We start from the raw sequence: 26,596 nt of genomic DNA on the forward strand, positions 1-26,596 counted from the left end.
AAAGATGAAAAATGAGTCCTCCACAAAGGCAGGCAGGATCCCCAAAACTCGGGAGCTCAACAGAAACCCACAAGAGTCCATTAGGGGTTCCTCGTTTTCCGTGCACGAAATGAACACAAATCAGCAATGCCTGCTCACCTCTTCTGGGTACTATTGTCATCTTTCACCAACTCAAAATCCCAGAACTTGACCAATTTATCTGCACCACCTGTCACAAAGCCACGCTGAAAATCAAATGGCATTCCATTAAAGAATATTTCAGTACAGAAACTTTTATAAGAAGACACATCAGAATAGTGTAACAGCATTTGTGTTTAATGGCATGGGATAAGATTTAAGAAAAAAGTGGTTTCTCTCTAACCCTTCTTATGTCCCTCTGGGGCTGTTGCCACGGGCCTTATTTGAGAATTCTTACTTGACACTAATGGAGGCAGGTGACAACTAGCATCAAGTTCTAGTTATACTTGTAAAGTTCTAGTTATACTTTTGTTGCTGTATCAGAAAGAAAGACTGGAGCATTCTGGGGTTTTGCTGCACCTAAGAAGGCAACAGTCAAAAGAATTTGCTACTAAGTTGTAAATATACAGAGTGGACCGTCTAAATAAGTTTGTTCAAAGTATCTACCTCAGAAGGGTAGAAATGTATTCCGGCAATGTGTCTGCTTAAAATATGTTTGAAACTGTTTTCCAATATCAAGAAAATTAGTCTCATCACTGTGTAGTGTTAGTATGAAGCCTACGAACAGTCAGAAAACTAGGTCTCCAGTGTCTAGCTGCCATTTCAGAGGTTTGTAACATAGGAAAAAACCTTACAATGATTGTTAGTGTAGCTGTAGTAACAAAGACTACTTAGTTTATAAAATCATTGTAAAAATAACTATAAATGACATAATGATGGATGTGAAAATACTTTGGAAAAAACCACTCTATAAATGCAAGATGTTACTACTATTTGAATTTTAAATGCTGTCCCATTCTGACCCCAATGGCATTACCCACTCTAAATTCCAGATTCGTTTTTTTCCAAAAATAATGTCTATTTTCAATGGATGAAGGTTTGCACCCCGGAGAATATTCAAATAAATGGACCAAAATCTCTTAAGGTATTTTCACAAAATATCTCAAAATGTTCTGAGCAATTGCACCATTACTATTCATGTTAAGATGATATGTGACATGGCATCATATGAAATCTCAAAACGAGACAAAACGCGGGCTTTCTGTGAAGAAACCCCGAGAGAAATCTGTTAGGCAGCAGTAAAACCTGTTATGAGAAGTGAGAGTGGTTACCAGAGAGGACGGGGGTGGAGAGAGGAGAAAGAGGGTAAAAGGGGTCGAATATATGGTGACGAGGGGGAGACTCGATTCTGGGTGGTGACCACACAACGCAACGTACAGATGATGTGTTATAGAATTGTACGCTTGATACTTACATAATGTGATTAACCAATGTGACCCCCGCCCCAATCAATTTAATTTTAAAAAGAAGAAGAAATGAGAAACGCAGCCAGAGTCCTAGAGCCCCGACCTTCACATGGGGTTAGTTACCTGATCTGGAGACAGAGACATGGACCACAAAGCCCCGTCGTGCGCATGGACCGTCTCCAGCAGATTTCCTGAGGCCAAGTCATAAAGCTGCAGCTTCCCTGTCTGGGGAGGACACAAACGAGCACAGGCCTAAGCAGCACACCGACAGCCGCCATGATTCATGCCGACACCCGTCAGAAAAGATTTCATAAACTCGCAGCAACGACATGGCCAACTGCTTGGGAACTGGCCCCCCACGTTCCCTGCTCGGTACTTCCTACCAGAATAAATGCTGTTAAGCCCCCTACTGACATGCTAACTGTGGCAGGGTTGCCACGCCGTACAGCTATGGACTAGTACGACCCTGGAGTTCAGGAGCCTTGTCACTTTCATTGGTTCCCCAAACTCAAGAGGGAACTAGCATGCCGACAGGCAAATCAGAATAAACACAACAGCCAATGGGAAACCTGAAAACCTTGAAAAGTTAATCGATACTTTAAGTGGACTATCTTCTATGGGAATTGGCTTAACCACCTCTTCTCCATCTAGCTTTGGTTTCCTCCTCTACGATACACGGACAGAAATACCAATGTACCTATAATGCTAGGGAGGGCAATGAACCTCAAAAAAGAAAAACAAATCCCAGTCGCTTAGAAAGCGTCGGCCTTGCTTCCGCTTAGAAGTCTGTATATGTCGTGGCCACAGTGTAGCGTAGCACACACACAGTGGCAGAGCCTGCTCTTTGCACATGTACTGGAAAGAGTGCAAGGTGAAAGACATGAGTCCCCGAGTTGCCTCTCTGCAACTCAGCGACTGTTGGGGAATTCACCTTTATGAGCCTGCTTTTTGATTTGTAAGATGGACTTTGTATCACAACCTCTAAGTTGTTGTGAGGATTCAATGAGATCATGGACATTAACTTCTTAGCGCAGAGGCTGGGGTTGTATTCTAGTCATACAGGAAGTCCTTGGAGCAACCTGCAAACTGCTTTCCCAACAGTACATAAGGGATGTTTGTTGAAAGAATTAACGAAAAATGAGGAAAACTGTTCACTGAAATTTAATGCTCTTTTCTTGACATTGACCCTAAGATCTATCCAACTGTTTTTACACTTCGTGCCGGGCAAACAGCATCCACTGTGATACATACATTTTCCAATAAAACAGTCATGTACAGAGGGCATTGGTTTAGGGGGATAACAATGACAGAAGCGTGCGAAGCACTTCTCAAAACATTCTACAGATCTATTCCATTTGATTCTCACTGCCACTTAAGCTACCACCTTACTTATTAGTAATTTGCTGTAAGTTAGTCTCTGTGCTAAGTGCTTTGATACTGGGAGGTAGGATTTTACATCATTTTACATGAGAAAAAAATGGCTTCCCGAGTGAAGTAACTTGCCCAGAGGTCTCACAATTCGTGAGTAGAAGGAAAAGCTGGGATTCAAACGTAGGCCCATCTTGTGAGAAAGCCGCTGTCAAAAAGCAGGATTAGCCCATCACAGAGATAAGGAAACACATGAAAGAAGTAATGTGACTTGCTCCAAATTACCCATTTTGTAAAAGGGACACTCTGAATCCAAATCCATGTCTGCTTATTCCCTCCTGCTTATCTCCCAAGCTGACCAGCAGCTGGGAATAAGACTTGGTCAGTTTCTTTGGTGAATGCTTCTACCTGCCAAGCATGATGCTATGTTACTTCTCATCCATCTTCTCAAAACACAACTACATATGTGCTCAGACATAATGCACTAAAGACTGACCACCAAAACGTTAATGACAGCTCGTGGTCAGGACTTTAATTTTCTAGGGGTTTCTGACATGAGGTTTGATTTTTTTTAAAAAAACAAAGAAAACAAAACTTAAAAAGGCAATGAACAAACTCCCTCTCATATTACGCAGCTTTAATACATTTTCCGTATGCTAAGAAAGAACCCAGATTTCCCAAACAACTTTAAGAATGCTGAATAGAAAAGACCCCAAAATCCAAGAAAACGTCTCGGTTTACCTTTGTCCCTATGACCACCTGCCTATCGCCAGGTACAAAGAATGAGCAAAGTGCATATTCACAGGTCATCGTGCGAATACACTGCAGGGTGGACCTGTGAGGAGGAACAAACACGTCAGAGCCTGCTTCCCCATGACAGAGGTGAGCATGTGTGCTCAGTACACACTTAGCCACGTGAAGTGATTAGTATCACAGAGGAGGAAGCGTGAGTAACCCTCAGCTCAGACCCAAGGACAATCCAGGGAGAAAATATGAAATGGCACCTAACTTTGTTCTCTTTGTAGGAGCCTCCCAATCCTAAGGAATGGAGATGTTACAGAAGCGAGGCAGAGAAAAGCACCGGCTGGGCTCGAGAGTACCCATCTGCCACTACAAGGAAGGGTGAGAGTCCACAGGACTGCAGGTTGGATTAGCCTACTATTATGTCTCTACAAGGCAAGTTCATTTTCTTGAACCATACATAGTCATCCATTCATCAAATATAAATCAAATGCCCACTTCATCCCACAAACATTTCCTGAACACCATTCCTAACATCTTTAGGAATGAGATCGATGTTGGTACATCACGTGATAGCAGGTGCCATAGAGAAACACATGGTGGGGGAGGGGGTGAGGAGGGCGAGGGTGGGAGGACAGCAGGACTGTCGTGTGATGATGAGGAGACAGAAGAAGCCCGGAGCTGAGTGATTCCAGGTAGAAAGAGCAGGGAGCAGAGGCCATGACCCAGGCACTTCCTTGTGTGCAGGGGTGACAGGTTAGTGTGGCTCCCGTGCAGCAGAGGGGATGGCAGAAAGAGATGAAGGTCTGGAAGGACTTTGGTTTTTACTTAGAGCGAGATGGAGTTTTTAGAAGTGATATAAATTCCATCGGAAAATGACAGTGGCTGCTATGTTAAGAGACTACAGAGGGGCAAAGAAGGATGCAGGGAATCCAGTCGGGAGCTCCCAGGACAATCCAGATGAACAGGGTGATGGCAATGCCGGTGAGGAGATGTGGTGGGATTCCGGATTAGTTTTGAAGGTAAAGCTGACAGGATTTGCTAATGGCTTGGACATTGGACACGAGATTCAAGAATGGCGACAGGATTTGGGCTAGAATAACCAGAAGGAAGTAATTATTTACAAAGACGGGCAAGTCTGTTGGAAAAGCAAGTGGGAAAATTGTTGAAGAAGTGAGAATCACAGGTATGGTTTGGGACATGTAACTGTTTGAGATGCCTAATTAGATATCCAAGTGACGATACAAACAAAGGATTTGGACAAATGAGCCTGATGTTCAAGGAAAGGCTAAGGACAGAGATATAAATGTATGTGCCATCAGCACAGAGAAAGCCCCGTGTAGATACCACATAGAGTGAGAGCAGACAGAGAAAAGGTGCAGACTCTTCCCTGAAGCATTCCAACATTTAGAGGTCAAAAAGGTAAGAAGGAGCCAGAAAAAGACTGAGAAAAATTAGTCAGAAAAGGAAATTATGAAAATCAAAGAAAGTGTTTCCAGAAGGAAACACAAATTGTTATGAACTGGTCAGGAGCCCATGTGCAGCCATACGAGGCAAGACAGATGACGTGGGTACAGATGCAGCTAAATTGGCAGATATAATAGGGGCACATGTATGTTTTCTCGATAATTCCATTTCTTCAGTGAACTAAGAAGCAAGATCATCAGCTTAAAGGGGCTAGAGGTGTTTGAGGTTTGGGAAGATAATGGTGTGAAATAGTTATCTAGGAAAGGAAGGAATGAGAAATCACAATAAAATTACTTGAATTTAAAGAGCAGGCAGGATGCATTTTGAGGGAATTGTACGTAAGGCCTTCAGAAACTAGTAACTAGCCATCAAGAGTATTAAACATGAATTCAAAGGGAAGAAACTACTACTGGGTAAAACTACGGAAAGTATCACTTCACACACCTGTTCCAAATCTTAATGGAATCAGCTGCTGCTGAAAGGACAGCAATATTGTCCGAGCTGAAAGCCAAAGTCCGCACGTCACTGCGATGACCCCCCAGGGTAACTCTGCTGGTCCTCACAGGCTGGGGAGCAGGCGCGGACGGAGTCAGTGAATATAATTCCACCATATTGTTTTGAAGCAGGAAGACCGCCTTCAGCTCCCCTTGAGGTGAATGGATCAGGTCAAAGGATCTGCAAGAGAAAATACTCATAAAGGTTCCAGCTACCATCTTAGCTCTGAAGATTAAGATTGTCTAGGCGAGAGGCCTTCTGTGTCCTCAATCTATAGGAAGTATGAACAAGTATAAAGAATTTTACATAGAGTGCTGAGTATTGAACAGCAGTTGACTGTAGGCTTTTAAGTCAAAGAAACCCAGGCTTAGATACTGGATCTGACACAGATCTTGGTTTTTCTGTTTGTTTGTTTTTCCTGTTATTCCTACCCTGCCATCTTGGACCTAAATCTATCTTGGGTTTTGTTTTTTGTTTTGTTTTTGTGGGCTGTTCTTTTTTTTTTTTTTGTATTTTTTATAAGTGACCTTAAATCCTTTCAGAATATGGGGTATCCATTTCTTTTTAATTGGCAGTAGGAAAGAATCGTAAACAAGTCCATGAAAGGTTATTACAATAAAACAAATATGAGATGATGAGTCAGTGGGGCCCCGGGAGTCCCACAGTCACTGTTTCCAATGAGAGATTCACATAGACATTTACAAACAGTGTGAACAAGCCAGTACACTTCGTAGCTTACTATTTCTGTAACACTTCAGATACTTCACTTACTACACTTTTACTCACTTGATTTTGGCAGAGGTTTTGATATTTGTCACTCGTTGGATTTCATCTTGCAGCGTCATTTCAACATGGACTTCGAGTTCTTCCTCCTCCCCTTTGGAAGAATTTAATCTGGAGGAAAAGAACGTCTATCATGCTATCACCTTTCCATCAGAAGCTGTGCTATTACTTCAGTCAAGTTCTGGCTCTGAGACCAACCTGTGTCCTCATGGGAGAGTCTCTTACACACACAGGATCACCACGAGAATTAAACAACGGAGTGTATGTAGAAATGCTTTGTGAACTAGTGGCCAAAGAATTATTTCATTTAATGGGTTCCCTCAGTAAACGGATTCTGAATGCAAAAGCCCATAAAATTTCCGGGGACAACGTCTTTGAAATTCAAACTATTCCACTGAAATGTTCTTGGTAAATTTTTCTAACATCAGGACTTTTTAGAAAATCCATTAGCCTCCACTTATCAGCCCAACCACGTCAAATAAACCAGAGGTCTCAAAAGATATGCCAAGTCAGACGACTTTTTAATTCTTTGAGACTTGATAAATTTCAACCATTAAGGAAACGACTTCTATTATAATGATCTATTTCAAGGTTATATTGCCCCCAAACTTCAATTATATAACTGTTCGACCAGTCTTTTTACTGCCAGTCCCAAAGGTTAGCATTATGCAACCCACCTTCCTTCTGTATAAGCTACTGTGGTTGGAGATACTGCTAGCCTCTGAGAATTAAATCCTTTTTTTAAAAAATCTGTACAGTGTTTCTAGTTCTGTATGGCTCTGAGTTTAAGACGCAGAAACTTGCTAATTATGAAGCTGTACAAATGAGTAGAAATTTAAAACTCAGACGACTGGCAAGGCACAAAATCTCCTCTGGCTTTTAACGGTAATTGGTGATGGAGTATTTCCTTAAAGAAGCTGTAGTTTCTCTAGAGTACCACGTGGCCCACCCAGGATACTTGACTAGTAGTAAACACTAAGAAAACACACTTTGCTTTCTTCCTAGCTTTCTTCATCTTCTTATCCATTTTCTTCTGAATTTCCTCTTTGGAAAGAATACAAAACACTTCTAGCACCGAATCAGTTCCCTAGAAACACAAAAGGTTGATGTAAGTTCAGGGCGGGCAATTTGTAAGTTAGCTTTTTCTCAGTGAGGACTAAATCCTAACACTTCTTTTTCTTCCCTTGGCCAACTTCATCTCTCTGGGTTTACTGTCTCATCTGGGAAGTGGAGAGCCCACGTCCTACTTACAGCATTGCTCCGAAGAATAAATTAGAGTTTATAAAGCTTTCAAATTGCTTAGAAAGCAAGCATTTAATAAATGGCTGCTGATAATAAGAACAATAGTAATTATTATTGTTATGCTAATGGAAATGGAGGATTGGAGGTCCCCGCAGTACCACAGAAGGAATTCTTAACAGGACCAAAGAAAAACTCATCTCTGTACTATGACAGAGCGTGTCTGTGGAAGGCACAGCCTCGACCCTGATATTTCCGCCTGGCTGGTACTCACATGGCAAGCAAGCATTCTGCCTGTCCTGTCCACGGCAAGATTCACAACTCTGTCCCTTCCTTCCCGCATCATGGAACCAGCTTTTCTGCATGTCAGGATGCGCTACAGAAGCAGCAGGAGAGAAGATGAAGGTTAGTTAAATGTAAGTTTAATCATACCTGAGAAGGTACGATGCCAAGAAATGCAGGTGACAAAGATGGTCCCCAAAGTGATGACGAGAATTGCAAATTTAGCTGCAATTCTCATTTTCCCCACCACTCAACTCAGTGAAAGATAAGAAACACAAATTAATCACATCCTCGGGAGTTTCGTCCGTCTCGAGGCGGCCCTCCTCAGCTTCACGTGTGTCCTGTATTCCAGGGGAAGAGCCTTTGATTTTCTTGGTCTCTGGTTCCTCTAGGTCTTCAATCTGTTTTGTGAAAAAATGGAAAAGGAAAAGCTGAAATAATGTGTACCAGGAGGTGACTTTTAGCCCCAATGTCTTAGAAACCTGTCCTTAGGGCCACTAATTAACTTCCATTTAATGATCTCTCTGATCGAAGCTCTTCAGTGGTGGGATATTTATCAGAATGTATTAAAAATGGGCTATATCAAACGCAAACGAAACATTGTCCACTATATTAGCTCAAATAACTTCCCACAGCATGACGACTACTGTTTAGTGACAAGATGACAAAATAATGACTGACTCTTCATTGACTTTAAAACCTTATTTTAGAGGCAAAGATTCAAATTGGCATGAAGAATTGCAAAGGCGTGGCAAGAAAGGTTACATTTTCTCCTTAAATAAAGGGAAGATAATCCCTAGATTTGCTGGTGTATCAGTAGCCAGTTTGATGATTTTATAGATAGGTTTATAGAACCCATCAAACTGGCTACTTACTGGTACACCAGCAAATCTCCAGCTAAACCTGAGGTCCGTAACCCTTTGTCCTCACAAAAGGAAAAGGGGAATCTGAGAAAGTTAATCATCTCAGAATACACATATTTATAAACACACAAATTTTACATAGATTTTTCTTTGAGGGGAAAGGGCCACAGATATTCTGAAGTCCAATCATGAACACCCAAAGGTCCAGGAGTATCAGGCTAAGAATCCCACAGACTAGAACACTGGCATTAGCGGAAGCTGTAAGTCTAAAGCCATCCTGCTTCCAAGCTCAAATCAATGAGGACAACAGAGAAAAACAATTTGTTTAGACGTAGCAGGTTATCAATGTGATCAAATGCCTTCTATTCTATGTGAAATACTCAATAATCACATGTGATTCTAAATTCAATCAGCCTACAAAGCTGATGGTAACAGTTTTTGCCCAAAACTGACAGGTAATTGGGCACATGATCAGAAGAAAGTAATTACCTCTTGCAGGTAGGCAATGTCCCAAGCCCTCAGTTCACTGTCTGAAGCCCCAGTGATGAGTCGCTTTTCTTCTGACACCAGAACCAACCCCCACACCTACAGAGTATAAAAAGATTCAAACAATAGGAGTTTTAAGAGACTCCAGGATGTATGACGTGACATTCCAGTATGCTGTGGTGAAATCTCTTTGGCATTTGCAAAATCTAATACGAAGGCAACCCTTTCAACACACAATTAAGAGAAGTCCCGCTTTCAGAAAGAAAAAATGCCTGCGGTAGAACTGTTGTTTATGCGATAACCAGAAGTTTCTCTGCAATTTCATATCCTTGCATTTAGAGAATAGCTGTTCAGCATAAATCCTACCTAGAATCCATTCAAATGATGACTTTAAGTCTGACACTTCTTTGCCTCACAAATCAAAGGTGCTCCATTCATGTCTACTGCCTAATTTTCAGCTTCATACACCTAAGAACTAAACAATAAAAATAGCAGTACTGTTGCAAATCCATAGTCAAAGAATCTAATTTGCTTTTCCTCCTCATTAACTCCAGGTACGTGCTTCTGAAAGCCTGGTATGAACAAAGCACAGAGGGTGCAAAGTTAACAGCATCCCCTGGAGTCTACTGAACAGATCTACGCTCAGGTAACTGATGTAATGGCTAGAATCTGCTGTTTACGTGTCACTGACCAGGCACGGTACACACACTATGGGAGGGTACACTCCCTCCAATCAAAAAGGTGAACACTTATGATTTTAAAATGATGACGCTCATATTCACAGATTGAAAACTTATCCAAGACCCATTTTTACTAAAAGCTAGAGCAGCTCTATCTGCTCCGATGGCTGCCACTTCTTCCAGCACATCAGCCGCTCTGTCTCCTGAGGCAGCATAAGATGATTATCGTGGGCAGTAAAAGCAAAGAGCCACAAAAGGGCCAGGGGAGAAAACCTTCTCCTTTCGCCTTGCTGTTCCTTCCCTGGGCCCACGAGCCTACACGTACCTCTGTCCTGTGGCCAACCACTGTTTTGAAGCAGTGCTGGGTATCAAGGTCCCACCATTTTACCATGGTGTCTTTCCCACTGAAAGAAGAAAGAGGGGGAAAGAAATATTAGGAAGAATCACTAACCAGGGAGATAAAGTCTCATTTGGTACCTTAAAAAGATAACATACAGCAAGAATGTCTAATGCTACTATCCTCCTGACCTTTCTTTTAGAAAGCAAAGGTCCTGAACACTCTCTCCGTGGTTATTCTTAGGTTGAAAAATAAAATGTTTCACCTGTAAGCACCAAAATAACTTTGACTTCAGAGTGAGAAAGAACACAGAACTTGACCTGTCGCCATCATTTCCATCATCGAAGCACCAGCATTCTCTCACACCGTCTAACACAGAAACTTCTCAGACCTCTCCTGGGCCGTCTCCCATGTCCTCCTAGTCCCTATGTCCTCTGCTAAGTTGCTAAGCCTTGTCCTTTCATTTCTGTACATAAACCTGAATTTCAGTCCTACTGCCTGAACTATTTTAAGAGCTTCTCATCTGGTCTCTTTGTCTACTCCTGCTCCCTCACCATTCCATTACACTACTGTCAGATAATCTCAATTTTCTGAGTTCATACTGTCAGATAATCTCAATTTTCTAAATTCACACTGTCAGATAATGTCAATTTTCTGAGTTCACACTAGCTCAAGGTTCTCTACAGAATCAAAGTCGGGTTCTTCGGCACCGTTCTCAAAATGTCCCACTAACTGGTTCTTAGTCTCCTACTAATAGGCTCTGCTCTCCCTTCTCAATGCCCCTTCCCTGCTTCTTCACATATGTAAACCTAATGCAATCCTCCTTCATGACCACAGTGGAAGCAAACAACAAAAACCATTTTTCAAGTCTTTCCTACGTAATCGTACCTCCTGGAGTTACTCCCTTTCCAACATATTCCCTAAACTACAATGTGTATATCTGAGTAGAACTGTAGAGTCATTCTCACAAAATCTGTGTCATCCGAACAAGATACACTTACGTCCCTGCATCCTCTCCCCAGGAACAAACCCCCCACTGGCACAGCATTAGCGTTCCTGCAGAACTTGACTGATTACCGTGGTCCTTCTGATTACTGCCCAGCAAACCTTAGGATCCCAAACTTTTCTGGGTGGCCATTCCTTCGGATGGTGATTATTATATTAGGTTGAACCATAAGAAATTGCTGAAATATGGCCTATCATCTTTGACATACACAAATGGAAATTTCCAACGACTCAACCTACTAGGTGTTCAGGAAGGCCTAAATGTGGAGCACGTCGGCTCTCAAAAGGCGGGCTAAATCAAACACATGATACTCACTTCTCCCACTGCTTCATATTCTGCTTTCCTGACTTTCTAGGGAACCAGAAACTGGACAACTCATTCTATAGAAGGCAAGTCAGGAGGTTAAGGAACATGAAAAAGCTGATATCAGGGGAAAAGAATGACAAGTCAGAAAACAGAATATTAAAAATGCTATAAATAACTCTGGATAGCTTCCATGATAGTGTTTGGGAGGAGAGGGAAGGAGAGAGGAAAGCAGCGAGCAGAAGAGGAAACTAGCGCGTGAGCTTGAGTATAGTATGGAAAAATGAGTAAGGAATGAAGCAAATTCCCTTTAAAACCCTCCCCGAGGAATCCACCTAGAAAAGAACTGGAAACAAAACTGTTACTTCTTTACCTACTAACTAGCAGATTCTTTTCTCGTAGAAACAATGCTTGTGTGATGGCGTCCTTGTGTCCCTTTAGACGGTAGAGGCCACTTTCATTGATCACATCCCACACAATAATATCTGTGTCCTAAAGGGATCATATAATACAGAAGGTTTTCTTTACCACATAAGGCCTAACTTGACAAACAATAGAATATAATATTTTTATTACAAAGGTGACAGATACATGGTCCTTGGAGAAACTTTGGAAAGTGTACAGAAAAGTACAGAAGAGATAAACACCAGTTAATTCTGTCATCCAGATATAATCACCATAATCACATATCTTGTTTTGTAATGTCCCAGTAGTTATATATATATCCAGGTTAATATTTTCCTATTAAAAAACTGAGACGATGCCATTCAGATCATTTTAAAACCCTCCCCCCTTTTCTTCATTTAATGCATTTGTATTTTTCTATGTCCTCCCAGGTTATTCTCATTTTCAATGGTCATATAATAATCATTCCTAAGGATACACTGTAATTTTTTTTTCTATTTTAGCCATTTATGTACTTTCCAATTTTCTATTATACATATGTGGAAATGAACATTCTTGGACATAAATCTTTGTATATATCTCAGAATAAACACTAAAAAGGAAAATTCTTGGGTTAAAAGGTATTTCTATTTTTAAAGATTGCAATTCACACCATCAAGGTGATGTCCAAAAAGACGACACCCATCTATAGGTGCAGCAGGGTATGTAGGACAAGGCCCGTTTGCTCGTCCGCTCAGCTCCGGGTATTACCAGTTCCTCAAACACCACTGCCAATTTCACAAGTTCAAAATGCTGTCGCAATATTTATTTGATTTCCATTTCTGAATGCCAGTGAGAAATTCTATCCATGCTGTATGGCGATTACTGGCCTTCTGTACCTCTTTTGAACTGCCAGGTAATGTCTTTCATCCACCTCTGGGTTGTTTACTTGATTGTAAGTTATTTAAAGATGAATGATAGTAATCCTTCTTTTTGATATTGAACATATTAAATATTTTCCCTTTTCATTGTCCTTTAACTTGTTGGGTTTTTTTTCTGTTTTATGGAGAAATAATTGACACACACGACTGTAAGTTTCAAGCATACAGCATGATGGTTTGATGGCCATACATTGTCAAATGATTACCATCTTCTCATACAGATACAATAAAAAGGAAAAAAAGGAAAACATTTTTCTTTTTGTGATCAGCACTCTTAGCATTTACTCTCTTAACTTTTATTATATATTTTTTTCATGTGCAAGTGTTTTAAATTTAAGTATTCAAATCTATTGACCTTTTTTTCCTTTATAGTTTCTGTCTTTGCTGATATGCTTGAAGTACTTTTCCACCTTGATATCAGGTAAGTTTTTATTTACATTATCTTCTGGTTTACTTAAAACATCACTCTAATTTTAAGTGTAATCTGGGCTCATTTTAGTATATGGCGTGAGGTAAAGCTTTAACTTAATTTAAGACTTCTTCCCACATAGTTAGCTAACAGTCTAAGTACCATTTTGTAAGTAATCCATCATTTTTCTACTCATTGGAAATATCATCTCTAAAACATACTGATTAAGAAACTGGAAGTGAATTTGTTTCTGGGACTCTCATTAATAGGTTGCAATAATCTATCTGACTATTTTGTTTTGATACCAGATGAATAGAACGTGTCTTAAATTCTGACTTCAAAATGCATTTTAATATCTGAAACTTCTTAAAAAATTCTAACTCTGAAAATATAAAATTGAAACCCTCTTTCATTACTCTTCTTTACCAAAATTCTGGTGGTTTTTTTATTCATTTGTTTTTCCATACAGGCTTTTAAATTATTTGATCATGATCTGAAAAGAAATAACAAAAAAACCTTTGGGATATTATTTAAATTGCTTTTAATATATAAATTAATTAGCATCTTTTCAATACGTGTTCATTCCAGAACATGGTTTGTGTCTCTATTCAAGTCGTCCATTAACATTCTTCAGTAAAGTTTCACAGTATTTTTCTATTACTTAACACGCTCTTGTAAATGGAATCTTTTACATTGTATTTTCTGATGACTTTGATACAGGAAAGCCAAACTCAGTAGCAAAGCTTTATCACTTTGTCTCTCCTTTTCCATTCTGTTTTTCCCCTGGTATTCCGGTTTGGGTAGCGATTCCCCCATGATGCTATGTAACAGTCATGATGGGCGGCATCATGGTGTTCCTACATGTAACAGGCTTTCCTCAGAGAATACGACAGGAAACAGAACGAGCCTCCCAATTCAGACCCATCCTTCTCACTCTGTTTCTACCATCTGTACAGTTTTGTACGCCAAGTGTCCATTGTTTCCCCCAACAATTTTTTGAACATCCCACTTATGCACTGGCCTTCCGCTCCTTAACTACATCAAAAAGTCTGGGCACCCGACTAAAGGTCTCACCTTGGACCCAGATGCCAGCCTGCCTCCCAGCTGATCATACTTCAGGGAAGTGATGGCTGCTTTATGTCCGTTGAAGGTCACATTTCCTTCCCCACTCAGGAGACTGAAGATTCGGACTGACCCATCCTCATAACCAATGGCTAAGTGCAGCCCATCTGGGGAGGGGCACAAACAAGTGACTTCTTGTTTAAGCCCCTTAAGGATGAGGATCTGAAATCATAAGAATCAAAAACAATGTAGAGAACTTGTCTTGTCCTCCAGGGAAAAGTGTGGGAATAATCTCACGTGAAACTCTGCAATCCACATCAAGTTCTTTAACATGGGAAATTATTATTTATCCGGGGCAATGAAACATTCAAGAAAGGGTAAAATTATTTTTTCCAAAACCTCTACAATAGCATAATACATGCAAAACTTTCCCAGGCTCTGGAATACACACTAAGTCCTCATCAGTATCCTATGTCAACACCAAATGATTTTCCAGAAAGGGTTATAAACACATTCTTGCTTTAATTGAGCCCCATCTTAGAAGAAATCAACCTCCATGGCACCAGAGTGCTACCGTGGTTTATTCCCCAGGGGACTCTGGGTGGCAACAAGGGTCAAAGTATTAACCTCTTGGAAATCACATAGTGAGTGGACAAGACCAAAATGCCTGTATTTGCTATGGCAGAAGTGGTAGGCTTAGGGGATCTAGAGTTATACAACGTATCAAAGCCTAGTTTAACAACCCAGTGGCCTCATCTGTGTAAGTGAAAAAAAGATTCATTCAACATAGCATACCACTAGTACAACATAGAGTACTATGCCTTTTTAAATGCCTAGTATTTTTTATCTGGTTGTGAGGGCAAGTAGAAGAACTTGAAAAATAGGGAAGAATGTCGGGAATAACGATTACAAATAATTACCTGTAAATATCACTACAAATAGGTACCTACGAGGTAAGCGCCTATTTGGTCGTGGTTTTCAGAATTTAGTGTAGAACACAACAGAAGCTGATGTTTGGCTCTCTAGTCCCAAAGATAAAAGAGGTCTTTTCAGGGGGCACACACTTAGAAGATCTGTGCATGATAAATGGAGCTTTCTCACCTCTGCCTCTCCACCCTCACATACCCACAAATCAGTATCAACCTGAATGATTCCTGGCTTACCTTCTCTCCTTTTCTTAAGTCCCAGATGAAAACGTGTTCACAGGCTGGTACTGCCACATAGCGTCCTTTTTCCCCACGAAGTGTCACAAAGACGATATTGCCTTTCTGGCTGCCGATAAGTCCAAAGACTGCACTGGCAACGTAGCGTAGGTACTGCTTGGTGAGCCCCATGCTGTCACGCCTGGAACCACGAGAGGCAGCTGCACATGCAAACAAAGAAAACTCACATCTTCAGGTACCTTGGTTCTGCTAGGCCAGCGAACACCAACTGTTTCTCATGTGGTTAAAAGCATACAGCTTGTGGCTTCTTAGCCTCTGTTTACTCTGAATAAACCACTGACACAAAATACTTCAACATCTTCATGTTTAATTCACTGCTGATTCAACATGTAACCCCTCATTCATCAAGTGGCAGATTGGTCACATTGTCATGCCCCTCTCACAAATATCTGACCTATGACTTCAGGTCAGCCAAACAATTAGCTTCTGCCCATTCAACCACCGTCTAAGTTTTGACACTGGGATGGGCAGCCTGAGACTGAAAATATTTATCAACAAACGTTTATTACAAGTCTACTCGTTAGACAGGTGCTGTTCTAGAAGCTAGAAATGTGGTGTTGAGTAAAACAAAACCCTTGACTTTCTAGCACAGCGGTTCTCAAACCCTAGTAAATGTCCAAATCACCTGAGGGCTTATGAAAACAGATCTCTGGGAACCACCTTCACCTCCCCTCCCCAAGTGCCCATTTCCAATTCAGTAGGTCTGGGTTGGGGCCCAAGATTCGTCTTTTCTAACAAGTTCCCAAGTGAGGCTGCCACCACGGGCGTTCCTTGCTTTGACAGCTATCATCCTAGTATAGACAAGTCTGTTCTTGATTTCCAAATCAGGGCAGCCACCTCCCCTTGGCACAGGAAACATGGGACAGCAACGTGGCCCGCCATTTTTAAAAGATACCATAGTTCCCGCACTAAATCAAATTCACTGAAAACACTGGTTATGGATAAAAGAGACAACAGGTGAAGGAGACAAAAAGTTAAACCTGCCTGCTTTGGTATGGAAGAGTGAAAAGTATGCCCCCAAAACACCCATGCAACTTAAAAAACACAAGAATACTAAACAGAAGTGACAGCCTTTTTTTGGAGCTGTGTTTTTGTTGTTCACTTGTTCCGTTTAACTCTTTGGTGTCTCTGTTAAAATCGGTTTTAGTCTACTTAAACAGAAAAATATTCAATGTCAACTCTGCTCACATTTTCTTTTAATAATCATTTACTGGCCTCTTTTTATTTTCATAGAAACTAACACAAAGCCAGTTAATCAAGGAAAAATGATATTAACGTGGAGAGCATGACCTTAGGCTAGGCCATATGATCAATTCTTCCCCAAATGGCATCTTAGCCCGTCTTCACTATAGCGGTTCTTCATGGTCGTCCTTGGCCCTCTTCCAACTCTTCCCACAGTATTTTCCTTGGAGACGACATACAGCCTGCCTTGGCCCAGGGACCATCATATGTCTATTTCCAGTCACGTATTCCATTCACATACGTGAATAATTAGATATCCCATACAAATACCTTATAGCAGCATGTTTAACATGTCTAACACCAAACCTACCTTGCTTTCTGAACACCTCTTATTTTTTTCTGACTCTAAGACACACAAACCTAGCCATGTGGGCTCAAGACCCTTTTATTAAGGAACCTTGGGCTCCTTAATAAAAAATATTATTATAGCAGCCAAGCCTTAAAGAGTGCTTACGACTGATGCTTCTTGACTTAATTACTAAGGGGTGACGTCCCAATAAACCCATCAGAAGCTGAAAATACCGTACATCGAAAATGCATTTACTACACCTAAGTTACCCAACATCACAGCTTAGCCTAGCCTACCGTAAATGTGCTCAGAGTAAGTCGGGACCGGCTGTATATGGCAACTGGTATATTAAATGTGTATCATTGAGTAAACATGCAGTTGAGTTACACACAGCAACTGTGAGAATTAAACGGGTTCATAGACGTAGAGCACTTAGAAAAGAATCTAGTATCTTGTCAAGAACACAAACATTCTTCCCAATCACCCTACAAGGTAGGTACCATTCTTACCCCTGTTTTACAGACTAGGAAACTAGGCAGGGAGGTGTGAACCAGCTCACCCAAAGGTGCTTAGCCGGCTCTCAGCCAGAGCCAGTTTCCAGCTCCAAACTGTCCTTTAACCACTAAGCTAACCCGCGTCTCCTCCACTCTTTCCTCCCAAACGTCCACCTCGGTGACGGCCGGTTTCTCTAAGGCAGGCTCTTTTCTCTCTGCACTTTCCGTCCCAGCTCTTTCTGCCTGGGTTCCTGGACCGGCCGTCTGTCTAACGCCTCCGCCTGCATGCTGTGTATTCTTTGCCTTCAAAGTGGTAAAACCACCGCACTCGTCTCTGCACGCGCACGGTCCCCACTGCAAAGCCCTCCAAGGGGCCACGTTGCTGGCCGTTTCCAAGAGCGCGTCCCCCCCTCTGTGTGTCTCGCGTCGCCTCTCTGGTCAGGCTCGTGGCTTTCCCTCGTCGTCTGGCCAGCTCCCCTCCGTCCCCGGACCCGTCACCTCGAGGGACAGGCCTGCTCCTCTTGGGGCCCCCTTCCCGCGGGGCTGCCGCGCTTCCTGCAGCCTGTCCATTGCCTCAATCCTCACGCTACCTTCCCTGCCAGTCGGCAACCGTCGCTTGCGTGTCGTGGGCACGGATGTCAGCGCCTTTGGGAGAGCGCTCACGACCGGGCCTTCCTCCGCGCCCCCCCCCCGAAACACGCGGCCCCTGCGATGCACTGAAGGGCTGGGACGAGCCAACAGCCCCGGCAGACGTCCCTAAACCGCGTCTTCAGGGCAGGGGAGGGTGCGAGGGGCTCCGCACACCGACCCCACTGCCGGAGCATCCCCAGGCGACATGGGGCACGCGCCACCCGGGTGTGTGCCGGCGGGGGGGGGGGCGCCCTCATGCCCGTTTTCCCTCCATCCTAGCGACCCGCCCCTAATCCCTCCGCCTCATCTGCTGCTGACACCCCGAGGGCCTCGGCCAGGACCAGGCAAACCCGAGTTAGCGAAGCAAAAGCGTGGGCCCCGCGGCGCACCTACAGCACCCACCTCCGCCTCCACGAGGATCCAGGCCGCTTTGGCCCCGCCCACGGGACCCGCCCCTTCCGGGTCCGCTCCGGGACCCTCTTCCGCCCGACGTGCCCCGTGCCTTCCAGGAGGAAATGACGCACGGGCCGCGCGCGCTCTGATTGGTGGGCGCCGGCCGGGCTCGGAAGTCTGCGTCTCACAGGCCCACCGCTGGGGCCGCGGGTCGCTCCGGCTTCCCGGGACTTGGGCTCCGTTTGCTCGCCGAGCTTCTAGAAGCGTCGTCGGGGGATGCCGCTCGACCGCCTTGGACGAGGAGCTTAAGCCGCTCCGCCTGCCGCCCGGATGGGAGCCGCCGAGTGCTGTGAGAGGCGGGGCAGAGGCCGGGCGGGAAGGCGGAGCCGAGCGGGCGCGGGCCGGGGGCGCGGCGGGAGGCGCGCGGGACCCGGGGACGGCGGACGGGCGGCTGTGTCGCTCGTCCCCCGCCGGGGGGTGGGTGTCTCTCGTCCGAGGTGCCGTCGGGGACGAGTCACCGAGCGGAGCGGGGGAGTCAGGCGCGCGCCCTGGGCGCGGGTGGAGTGGGGCGGCCCGGGCCCGTCGGCGTCGCCGCGCGTGTGGACGGGACGTTGCACGAACCGAGAGCCGCGCGAGGCAGCGCCGCGTGGGCGCTGCGCCCGGGACGCGGAGCTGGCTGGGTCCCCCGGTCCCCGGGAGTGGCATCGCTCTGGCTTTTGTGTCGCGTCCGCTCCCTGGCGGCGCGAGGGGGAAGGGACCGGAGCCGACGCCGCCCCGCTGGGTGGTCGAGGCGCAGGTGCGCCGTCGCCCGGTGGGAATCAGCGTGTCTCCCTTGCAGCTCTGCCCGCTGTGATTCCCGGGCTGCAGAGAAGGGTGCAGAAAGGAGGCCTGGGTGTCTGTGGCTGTGGGCGAGGACAGCTGACGGGGAGCTCGCTCCCCACGCGAGACACAAGCCCCCCCGGTTTGCGCTCGTGGAGCAAGAGCTCTGCAGCCAGCCTGGAGATCAGGCTTTGCTCCGCGTTGTCTGGTTGCCTTCAGACGTCGCTTGAGTCGTTGAGACACGCTCGGCGGGTCCTCCGTACTCCAGCCCTTTGCAGCGGGAGACGATGCAGGTGATGGGCGCGTAGACAGATGAGGACACGAGGTTCCCTGCCGCGGGTTGGAGGCGTGAGAAGGAAGGACGTTGTGTCAAACTGCTATTATTTCAGCAAGTCTGATAGGGAGGGGAGCGTTTAGGTAGGTTTGGATGGTTAAGGTCTGATCCTCGAGGTGACGTGCATTATAGTATTACAGGGGGGACACGTGGGCTTCAGTAGAAACCCTAATAGGCTACAAAGTATCTAGATGACACCCCTTGGTCTGTCTGACTCTAAGAAAGCTATTGTACAGCTGTGTAAACTGGGGATCATTAACGTCAATGCTAAATAATTTTTATCTGGAGACATGCAAATTCTGTCTTTAGAGGCCCAGTGGAAGTTTTACTTTCTTGTACATTCGTTTCAATTTCCGGATCTATTAAGGTACCCAATGTAGAGATTCCTTTTATCTGCCATTTGCCTGGTTCTCCTGTGAGTTAAATAAAATCTTGAATACGTGTTCGTTTTTATATTTGAATGAATCATGATTTTACCTTTTTAAAAAAAATCTTTTAACACTATTAAGCGTTATGGGAAGGGACAACCACAAGTGGGAAAAACACTTCTAATATTGTGTTAAGAGGAACTGCGATTGAGTGCTAAGACAATGCATCTCATAAAATTCCCAATGCATACACCTGCAAGAGTATAACCCTTGATTCTTCTTTAAGCTTCAAACTGCTCAGTGTATTAATACTTATAATTGAAAATAGTAAACTTTCTTTTAATATGAGGGAAGTACTACTAACGCTGTTACAGCTTGTGCTTTGAATGGCTTTGAATGATGTCGTTTGACCTTGGTCGTTAACACAGCTTAGAAATATTTTTGTGTTCATTGTGTTAAATACTGTGTTTATTGTGGACAGGTTTGGCCCCTTGTGTTTGTTTTCCCATCTAAATAACTTTTTTAAAAGTGTCGTTCTTTCCATTGGCGTGGAATGTCTCTAAAATACAATAGATTTGACGTTGAGACGGGTTTTGTATGCAAATATCTGATGTATCTTGAAGTTTTAAATATTGAAACGCAAAGACATAAAGCATGGTAAACCTGTAATATATGCAAAAACAGTGAAATAGAGCAGGTCAAAAATGGAGGTTAAAAGGGTGGAGTCGCTCTCTTTCTTTGTAATTTTATCCAGTCCTGTCTAATCAACATAAGCATTTTGAAGAACAAGTAAACAGCTTTAAAGTTCTTGTTTGCAAATTCAGAATGATGCCATTTTCTTTTCCTCCAGACAACAGTCAGGGCTTTTCTTTGAGACAGTGATCCAAGGTGTTCTGCCTGATTCTGCCCAGTCTTAATAAAAATCTAATTCCTTAGCCAATGCATTTATTCCTATAAAGTACTATTTAGAGAACTCCTTAAACTAAAAGATGACAAGATTTGTTTTTGTAAACCATGAGGACTTAAAAGACTTGAGGAAAAAGACAAGCTACTATGTAATGAGAACCATTTGCACTCATTATGCATTTGAATTATAGAGTATACTGTGAAGTGGGTTCTCTTTTGTCTTTAGGTCCTCATCGAGGAAGGTATCTCTTGTGATTCTCAAAGGGGTCTGTTACGCCAAGAATGTTAATTTAAAAAAAAAAACAAAAAAACAAGAAACAGAAAACACCGTTCCTTAAGAATCAGGGATCAGATTTTCCTGCCTTGCTTGGTTTTGTGGCTCCATTTGCTTTGTTGCCAAGGTATGTGTGTTAGGGGAGAGGGAGATGTAAATCTCTTTTCAGTGAGAAAAATAAATTTCTGTTTAGAGATGGAAAAGAATCATCTTTTGTTAACTGTCGTGACACTTCCCATAGAGTGCCATTAAACTCTGCCCCACAATAAGAGCTCTGAACATTACTTATTACTCATTTAACACCCCATGTCTTGTAGGTCACAATGATTTTTAAGATCTGGGAAAAAGAACCAACAAACTACTGGCAAGATATGACTGGAGATACAGGAGAACCACTCGTGTGTATTGTCTACGAAGATAATAGAGTTTCAGGGAGGGAATAATCACTAGTAAATGGAGCTATATAAGTTGATTAGCTCTTGGATTTGACATTTGGGGAGTTATTGTTGACCTTGAAAGAGCAGTTTTAGTATTGCTATAGAGATGGAAGCAAAACTGCAGTAGGTTGAGTAAATGGAAGAAAAGGAAGTAGAGCTGCAAAACAAATTATTCTTAAAAAGTTAAGTGGTGAAAAGAGTTTACTTGGTCTTCTGAAGAAGAAATGGGGTAGGAACATTTTTGGGACTAAGGACTGATGGGAAGGAGCGATCAGCATGTGGTGAAGGGAGAGTGGGTGACACTCCATTCTCTTAGAGAACTAGTCAAGTGGAAAATGAGTAGTCTCCATTTGTCCTTCGTCACCTTGTGCAGTTCAAGTCTGAATATTTGTGAACAAATCTGCAGCCTTGTGGTTGCCTCTAGTTTCAAAGGCCGACTGGACTAACTAAACACCAACTTCTAGATAAAGTTAGTTTCTTTATTTCAAAATAGTTTCAAAGGAGTACAAGTATCAAAGAAGAATAATCTCATAAAGCTTTATCATGGTATAATCTACAAGGCCTGTCTGAAATTGTTACGGAAATGATCGCATTTCCTACCACACAGTGTTGGTACAGGAATTAGCATATTGTGTCAGATCCGTGGTTCATTCCAATTAGTATCTCTCCAGTTAGCATCTTGTGTCTTCAGCAAGAAACACCAAGGAGTTAGGTGTAAAAGGGGATGCTTGTTCTTCTTGACTCTTAACAAATGTTAGGATCATACAGAGAAATTTCTCAGGAAGTTCACACGGCTGCCTTTATTCCCTGATCGTCTCTCATGTTCAGTGTTACCAGCGATCTTCAACTTCCCAAACCCACTCATCAGTTGTTAGTCCTATTACTCAACCTTTCAGTAGCATTGAACCCTAGCTGATCCTTCCAGATCTTTTCTTCTTGAATCACTTTTTTCACTTGGCTGTTATGCTCCCGTACTTTGCTGGTGTTCCTTCCATTCTTATCAATCCTTCTCTATTTCATTTTTTGACTTGTCCTCTTTGCAACTTCTAAATTCTGCCTTCGGACTCGGTCCTTGGATCTCTTATCTCAGTTTGCATTTTGTCTCAGTGATCTTGTCAGTTCCCGTAGCTTTAAATACCATCCATATGATGAGACTTCCAATTTTTATCTTTAGCCTGACCTTTACTCTGAGCCCTAGCCTCATATAGCCAGTTGTATGTTTAACATAAATAGTTGGACACATCAAGGCCATCTCAAACTTAGTACAAGCAAAACATACCCCTCTACCCCACAACCTACTCTAGTCTTCCCCTTCTCTGTAAATATCTTTACCATCTACTCAATTGCGCAAGCAAGAAACCTAGGAGCTATCTTTGATTCTGCTCTTTTCCCTCAGCCTTCGTATTCATTTAGCGTTTTGTTGCCTCTATCTTTCAGATATATTCCAAATCTAACCATTTCTCACCACCTGCATCACCCTCTCACCTAGATTACTGCAATCATTTTCTATTGCTCTCTGCTTTTCCTCTTGCCCATCCCTCAATTTCACTGTAGCTTCAGAGTACTCTTTTCACAGGTTTTGTCAAGTTATTATTTCTATCAAGATCCTTTCCTGGCTTCCCCTCATATTTACAGTACGGTCTAAACTTCTTCTATGGCATACACACTGCATCCCTTGGTCTTTCCGTCTCTCACCAGCCTCCTCATCTTCCTACCACTCGTTACCTCGCTCGTTCTCCTGTAGCAGACCGACCTCCTGGCTCTTCCTGGAAGAGGCCAAGTTCCTCCCTGCCCTTTTGGCTTTTGCACTTGCTATTTCCTTTGCCCAAAACACCCTCCAGAGCTTCACGTGGCCTGCTCTCTTCACTTAATTATCTCTCTGCTCAGATTATCACCCTTTCTCTCATAATACTCCTTGCCTCCTGTCATCCTGTTAGAGACCCACTTGCTTGCTCGTTTAGCACCTCTTCTCTAGGAAGGATAAGCTCTGTAAGGTCAGGGACTTGCTCTGTCGTATACCTGACACACTAAAGATGCTTACAAGATTTATCAAATGAATGAATCTACCATTTTACTGAAGCTGTCTGATGTAATGGCACATTAAGTATCCTTTTCTCCTATTAGTGAAATTTCCCTTGGCCTCTCTGTAGTACTTGACACTGTGTGTTTTCCTATCACCATGCTCTTCTAATTTCTACATTTCTGTACAACCAGTCTACTATCTGAGTGTCTCATACACCATATCCTACGAATTGTCAAGTCCTGTGAATTCTTTCTTTGTATTGTCTCTCAGATCTCTGGCTTCTCTGTGCCCTTCTCTACTTGGTTCAAGCCTTTATTATCTCTTACTACTTGATTGCAGTCATCTCCCTGCTTCTCATTTGGCCTTACTCCCACATCCTCCCTGTTATTAGACCGAACTCTTTACATTGTATGTATTTTTTGTCTTTGTATCTCTTGCAGCACCTAGCACTTTTTCTTTTCTCGAGTAGCAGACATTCGATGAGTGTGGAATTAATAGTCCTGTGTTTCTGGAAAGTAGAACTAGTGAGCCATGTGATTATTTTAATGGCTGTAGTTCTCTGAAAAGAATCCGTGCTTAAATAATCCCCCTTTCTTCCTGTTTTAGAAAAGCTGGGAACTTTTTAGAAAGAAACAAAATGAGCAGTTCTTTGTTTTGCATTGATTTTTTATGGACTCTTTACGTGACTATAATCACGCAGTGTACTGTTGGAGCCCTTCGCGGTGGAGTTTTGTTATTTGCTCTAATAGAAATGAAGTAATAGTTGTTCTCTATTAAAACAGCTCTTTCTTTTCTCTCCAGCTAAGGTCTCCAGTGAATGCTGAATTGCTCAGGAATTTGGGGAAAGATAAGCTGAAGTGCCCAGTCCATGGATCCCTTAGGTGCACCCTCCCAGTTTGTGGATGTGGACATACTTCCCAGCTGGGGTGACTCGTGTGAAGATGAATTAAATGCCTCTGATACTGCAGCTGAAACTTTTCAGAAAGACACGATCAGATCTCCTTTCCTTTATAATAAGGATATCAATGCAAAAGTGGTTCTTTGGTAATTTATTGATTAAATTACATCATGATATGATCATGCTTTCTCATGATTTCTTCTAAATTCTTTTTTCTCAGAATCTCTTCGAAACATTTTTGTAGACCCTAGCATTGTTGAAATACTGTTTTGCATATACATACCAGCTTTATTGAGGTATAATTGGCACACAGTAAACTGCACATATTTAAAGTGTTCAGTTTGGTGAGTTTTGACATATGTATATACCCGTGAACCGATCACCACAATCAAGATAGTGTATAATGTGTTTATCACCCCCCCCGAAAGTTTTTTTTGTGTCCCTTTGTAATCCATCCCTTCTGCCCCCCCCCCCCCCATTTCCACGTCCCCAAGCAGCCATTGAATCTTTTGTCACTATAGATTAGTTTGCATTTTCTAGAGTTTCGTGTAAATGAAATCATACTCTTTTTTGTCTGGCCTCTTTCATTCATGATAATTATTTGAAAGTTCATCTCTGTTGTTGCATGTTGTAGTAGTAACATTACTCCTTTATAAAAAGCTTTATTGAGATATAATTCACCAATTTAAAGTCAGTGGCTTTTTGTAACCATCACCACAATCAATTTTAGAACATTTTTGTCAACCCAAAGTTCTGTACCCATTAGCACCCCCCATCACCTCCTCCCCGCCACACACACCTACACACACACACGCACACACACACACAGTCTCTCAGCTCCAACCAACCACTAATCAATCTACAGTCTTTCTATTTGGAATTGCGTATTCTGGCCGTTTCATATAAATGGAATCAGCTGTGACTTAGCATAATGTTTTTAAGATTTATCCGTGTTGTGTATGCATGAGCACTTCATTCCTTTTTATGGCCAAAGGATGTTTCATTGTATGGATAGACCACGTTTCGCCTCTCAGTTATTAGTTGATGGACATTTGGGTTGTTTCTACTTTTGGGCCATTGTGCGTAATGCTGCTATGTCTAAACTCTTTAAACCCACCACTTCTAGCTCCATGAGCATTCTGTAAATGAAAGAAATAGGACAGCAGCCAAGGAATAACATGGTTTTGTGAATTTCGGGGTTGTAGCGATTGCACTGAGGATCTAAGATGCCAGATAAGCCTTTCTGAGTCAGGAACTACTTTTCTACTGTTGCTTGAGCTTCTGAGCTGGCCAAACCGTTGCTGTGAGGGAGTACAGATAGACTGTGTTGAAAGAACATTCTTTTCTCCCTCTTTCCCACACTTGCTCTTTCTTTGTGTTTCCTCAGGAAAGGAGATGTGGCGTTACTGAACTGTACAGCGATTGTGAACACCAGCAATGAAAGTCTCACAGATAAGAATCCCGTGTCAGAAAGTATCTTTATGCTTGCAGGGCCTGATTTGAAGGAGGACCTGCAGAAACTTCAAGGTGAGGGAACTTTCTTAGGTGTGTTATTGCTTAGGAAGCATTTGTCTTGATATTTGAAGAAGCATGTTTTGCATTTATGTGAGAAATTTATGCCGAGGTATCTGTTTTGTTGTTCTTGTCAAAACTAAATCAGAACAGCTTTTGGAAACTCCCCATTGTGTTAGAAGCTGAACACGGAGACGTGACTCTCAGTAAAACGCCTCTGTCAAGTTCTTCAATTTTGAAATGACAATCTCCGCAGCCAGTTAGATCTTTGGTAGCAGTTTCCTGGCTGTATATTTTCTTGCACTGATAAGCCTTGTAGAACAACTATCCTTTGTCTAAACTGAAAATGTTTTATTGGATTTAATACTGATAGAGAATTTCCTGGACCTAGAATATTGCACTTTTGAAATGAAATTGACTTATTGATAAACCCAAAGTGTATCATCACAAGAGCAAACATATTCTCGATTAATTTTCTACTTTG

General features: G+C 42.7%; 2 protein-coding genes across 6 annotated transcripts in view; one reads left to right on the plus strand and one right to left on the minus strand.

The window, feature by feature from the left end:
• Nucleotides 1-18,644, minus strand: part of WDR3 (WD repeat domain 3) — a 28,074-nt gene extending 9,430 nt beyond the window's left edge. The window contains exons 1-14 of one of the 2 annotated variants that reach the window (XM_081026600.1): nt 18,551-18,644; nt 15,434-15,633; nt 14,283-14,492; nt 11,848-11,966; nt 10,154-10,232; nt 9,152-9,247; nt 8,087-8,200; nt 7,792-7,893; nt 7,268-7,365; nt 6,282-6,389; nt 5,445-5,675; nt 3,534-3,627; nt 1,548-1,649; nt 139-224 (exon numbers count right to left, since the gene is read on the minus strand). In XM_081026600.1, coding sequence (XP_080882726.1) covers nt 139-224; nt 1,548-1,649; nt 3,534-3,627; nt 5,445-5,675; nt 6,282-6,389; nt 7,268-7,365; nt 7,792-7,893; nt 8,087-8,200; nt 9,152-9,247; nt 10,154-10,232; nt 11,848-11,966; nt 14,283-14,492; nt 15,434-15,604 — 1,610 coding nt within the window. In that variant the 5' untranslated portion in view covers nt 15,605-15,633; nt 18,551-18,644. The other variant, XM_081026601.1, reaches the window with a different exon arrangement.
• Nucleotides 5,723-26,596, plus strand: part of GDAP2 (ganglioside induced differentiation associated protein 2) — a 77,833-nt gene continuing 56,959 nt past the window's right edge. The window contains exons 1-5 of one of the 4 annotated variants that reach the window (XM_081026604.1): nt 5,723-7,922; nt 9,703-9,794; nt 13,172-13,220; nt 24,504-24,746; nt 25,988-26,127. In XM_081026604.1, coding sequence (XP_080882730.1) covers nt 24,571-24,746; nt 25,988-26,127 — 316 coding nt within the window. In that variant the 5' untranslated portion in view covers nt 5,723-7,922; nt 9,703-9,794; nt 13,172-13,220; nt 24,504-24,570. Of the gene's footprint in view, nt 7,923-9,702; nt 9,795-13,171; nt 13,221-18,653; nt 18,891-24,503; nt 24,747-25,987; nt 26,128-26,596 lie in introns of those variants that run through there. The other 3 variants (XM_081026603.1, XR_013991779.1, XM_081026605.1) reach the window with 3 other exon arrangements.

Source organism: Rhinolophus hipposideros (genome assembly GCF_964194185.1).
Source record: "Rhinolophus hipposideros genome assembly, chromosome: 19".
Taxonomy (NCBI): domain Eukaryota; kingdom Metazoa; phylum Chordata; class Mammalia; order Chiroptera; family Rhinolophidae; genus Rhinolophus; species Rhinolophus hipposideros.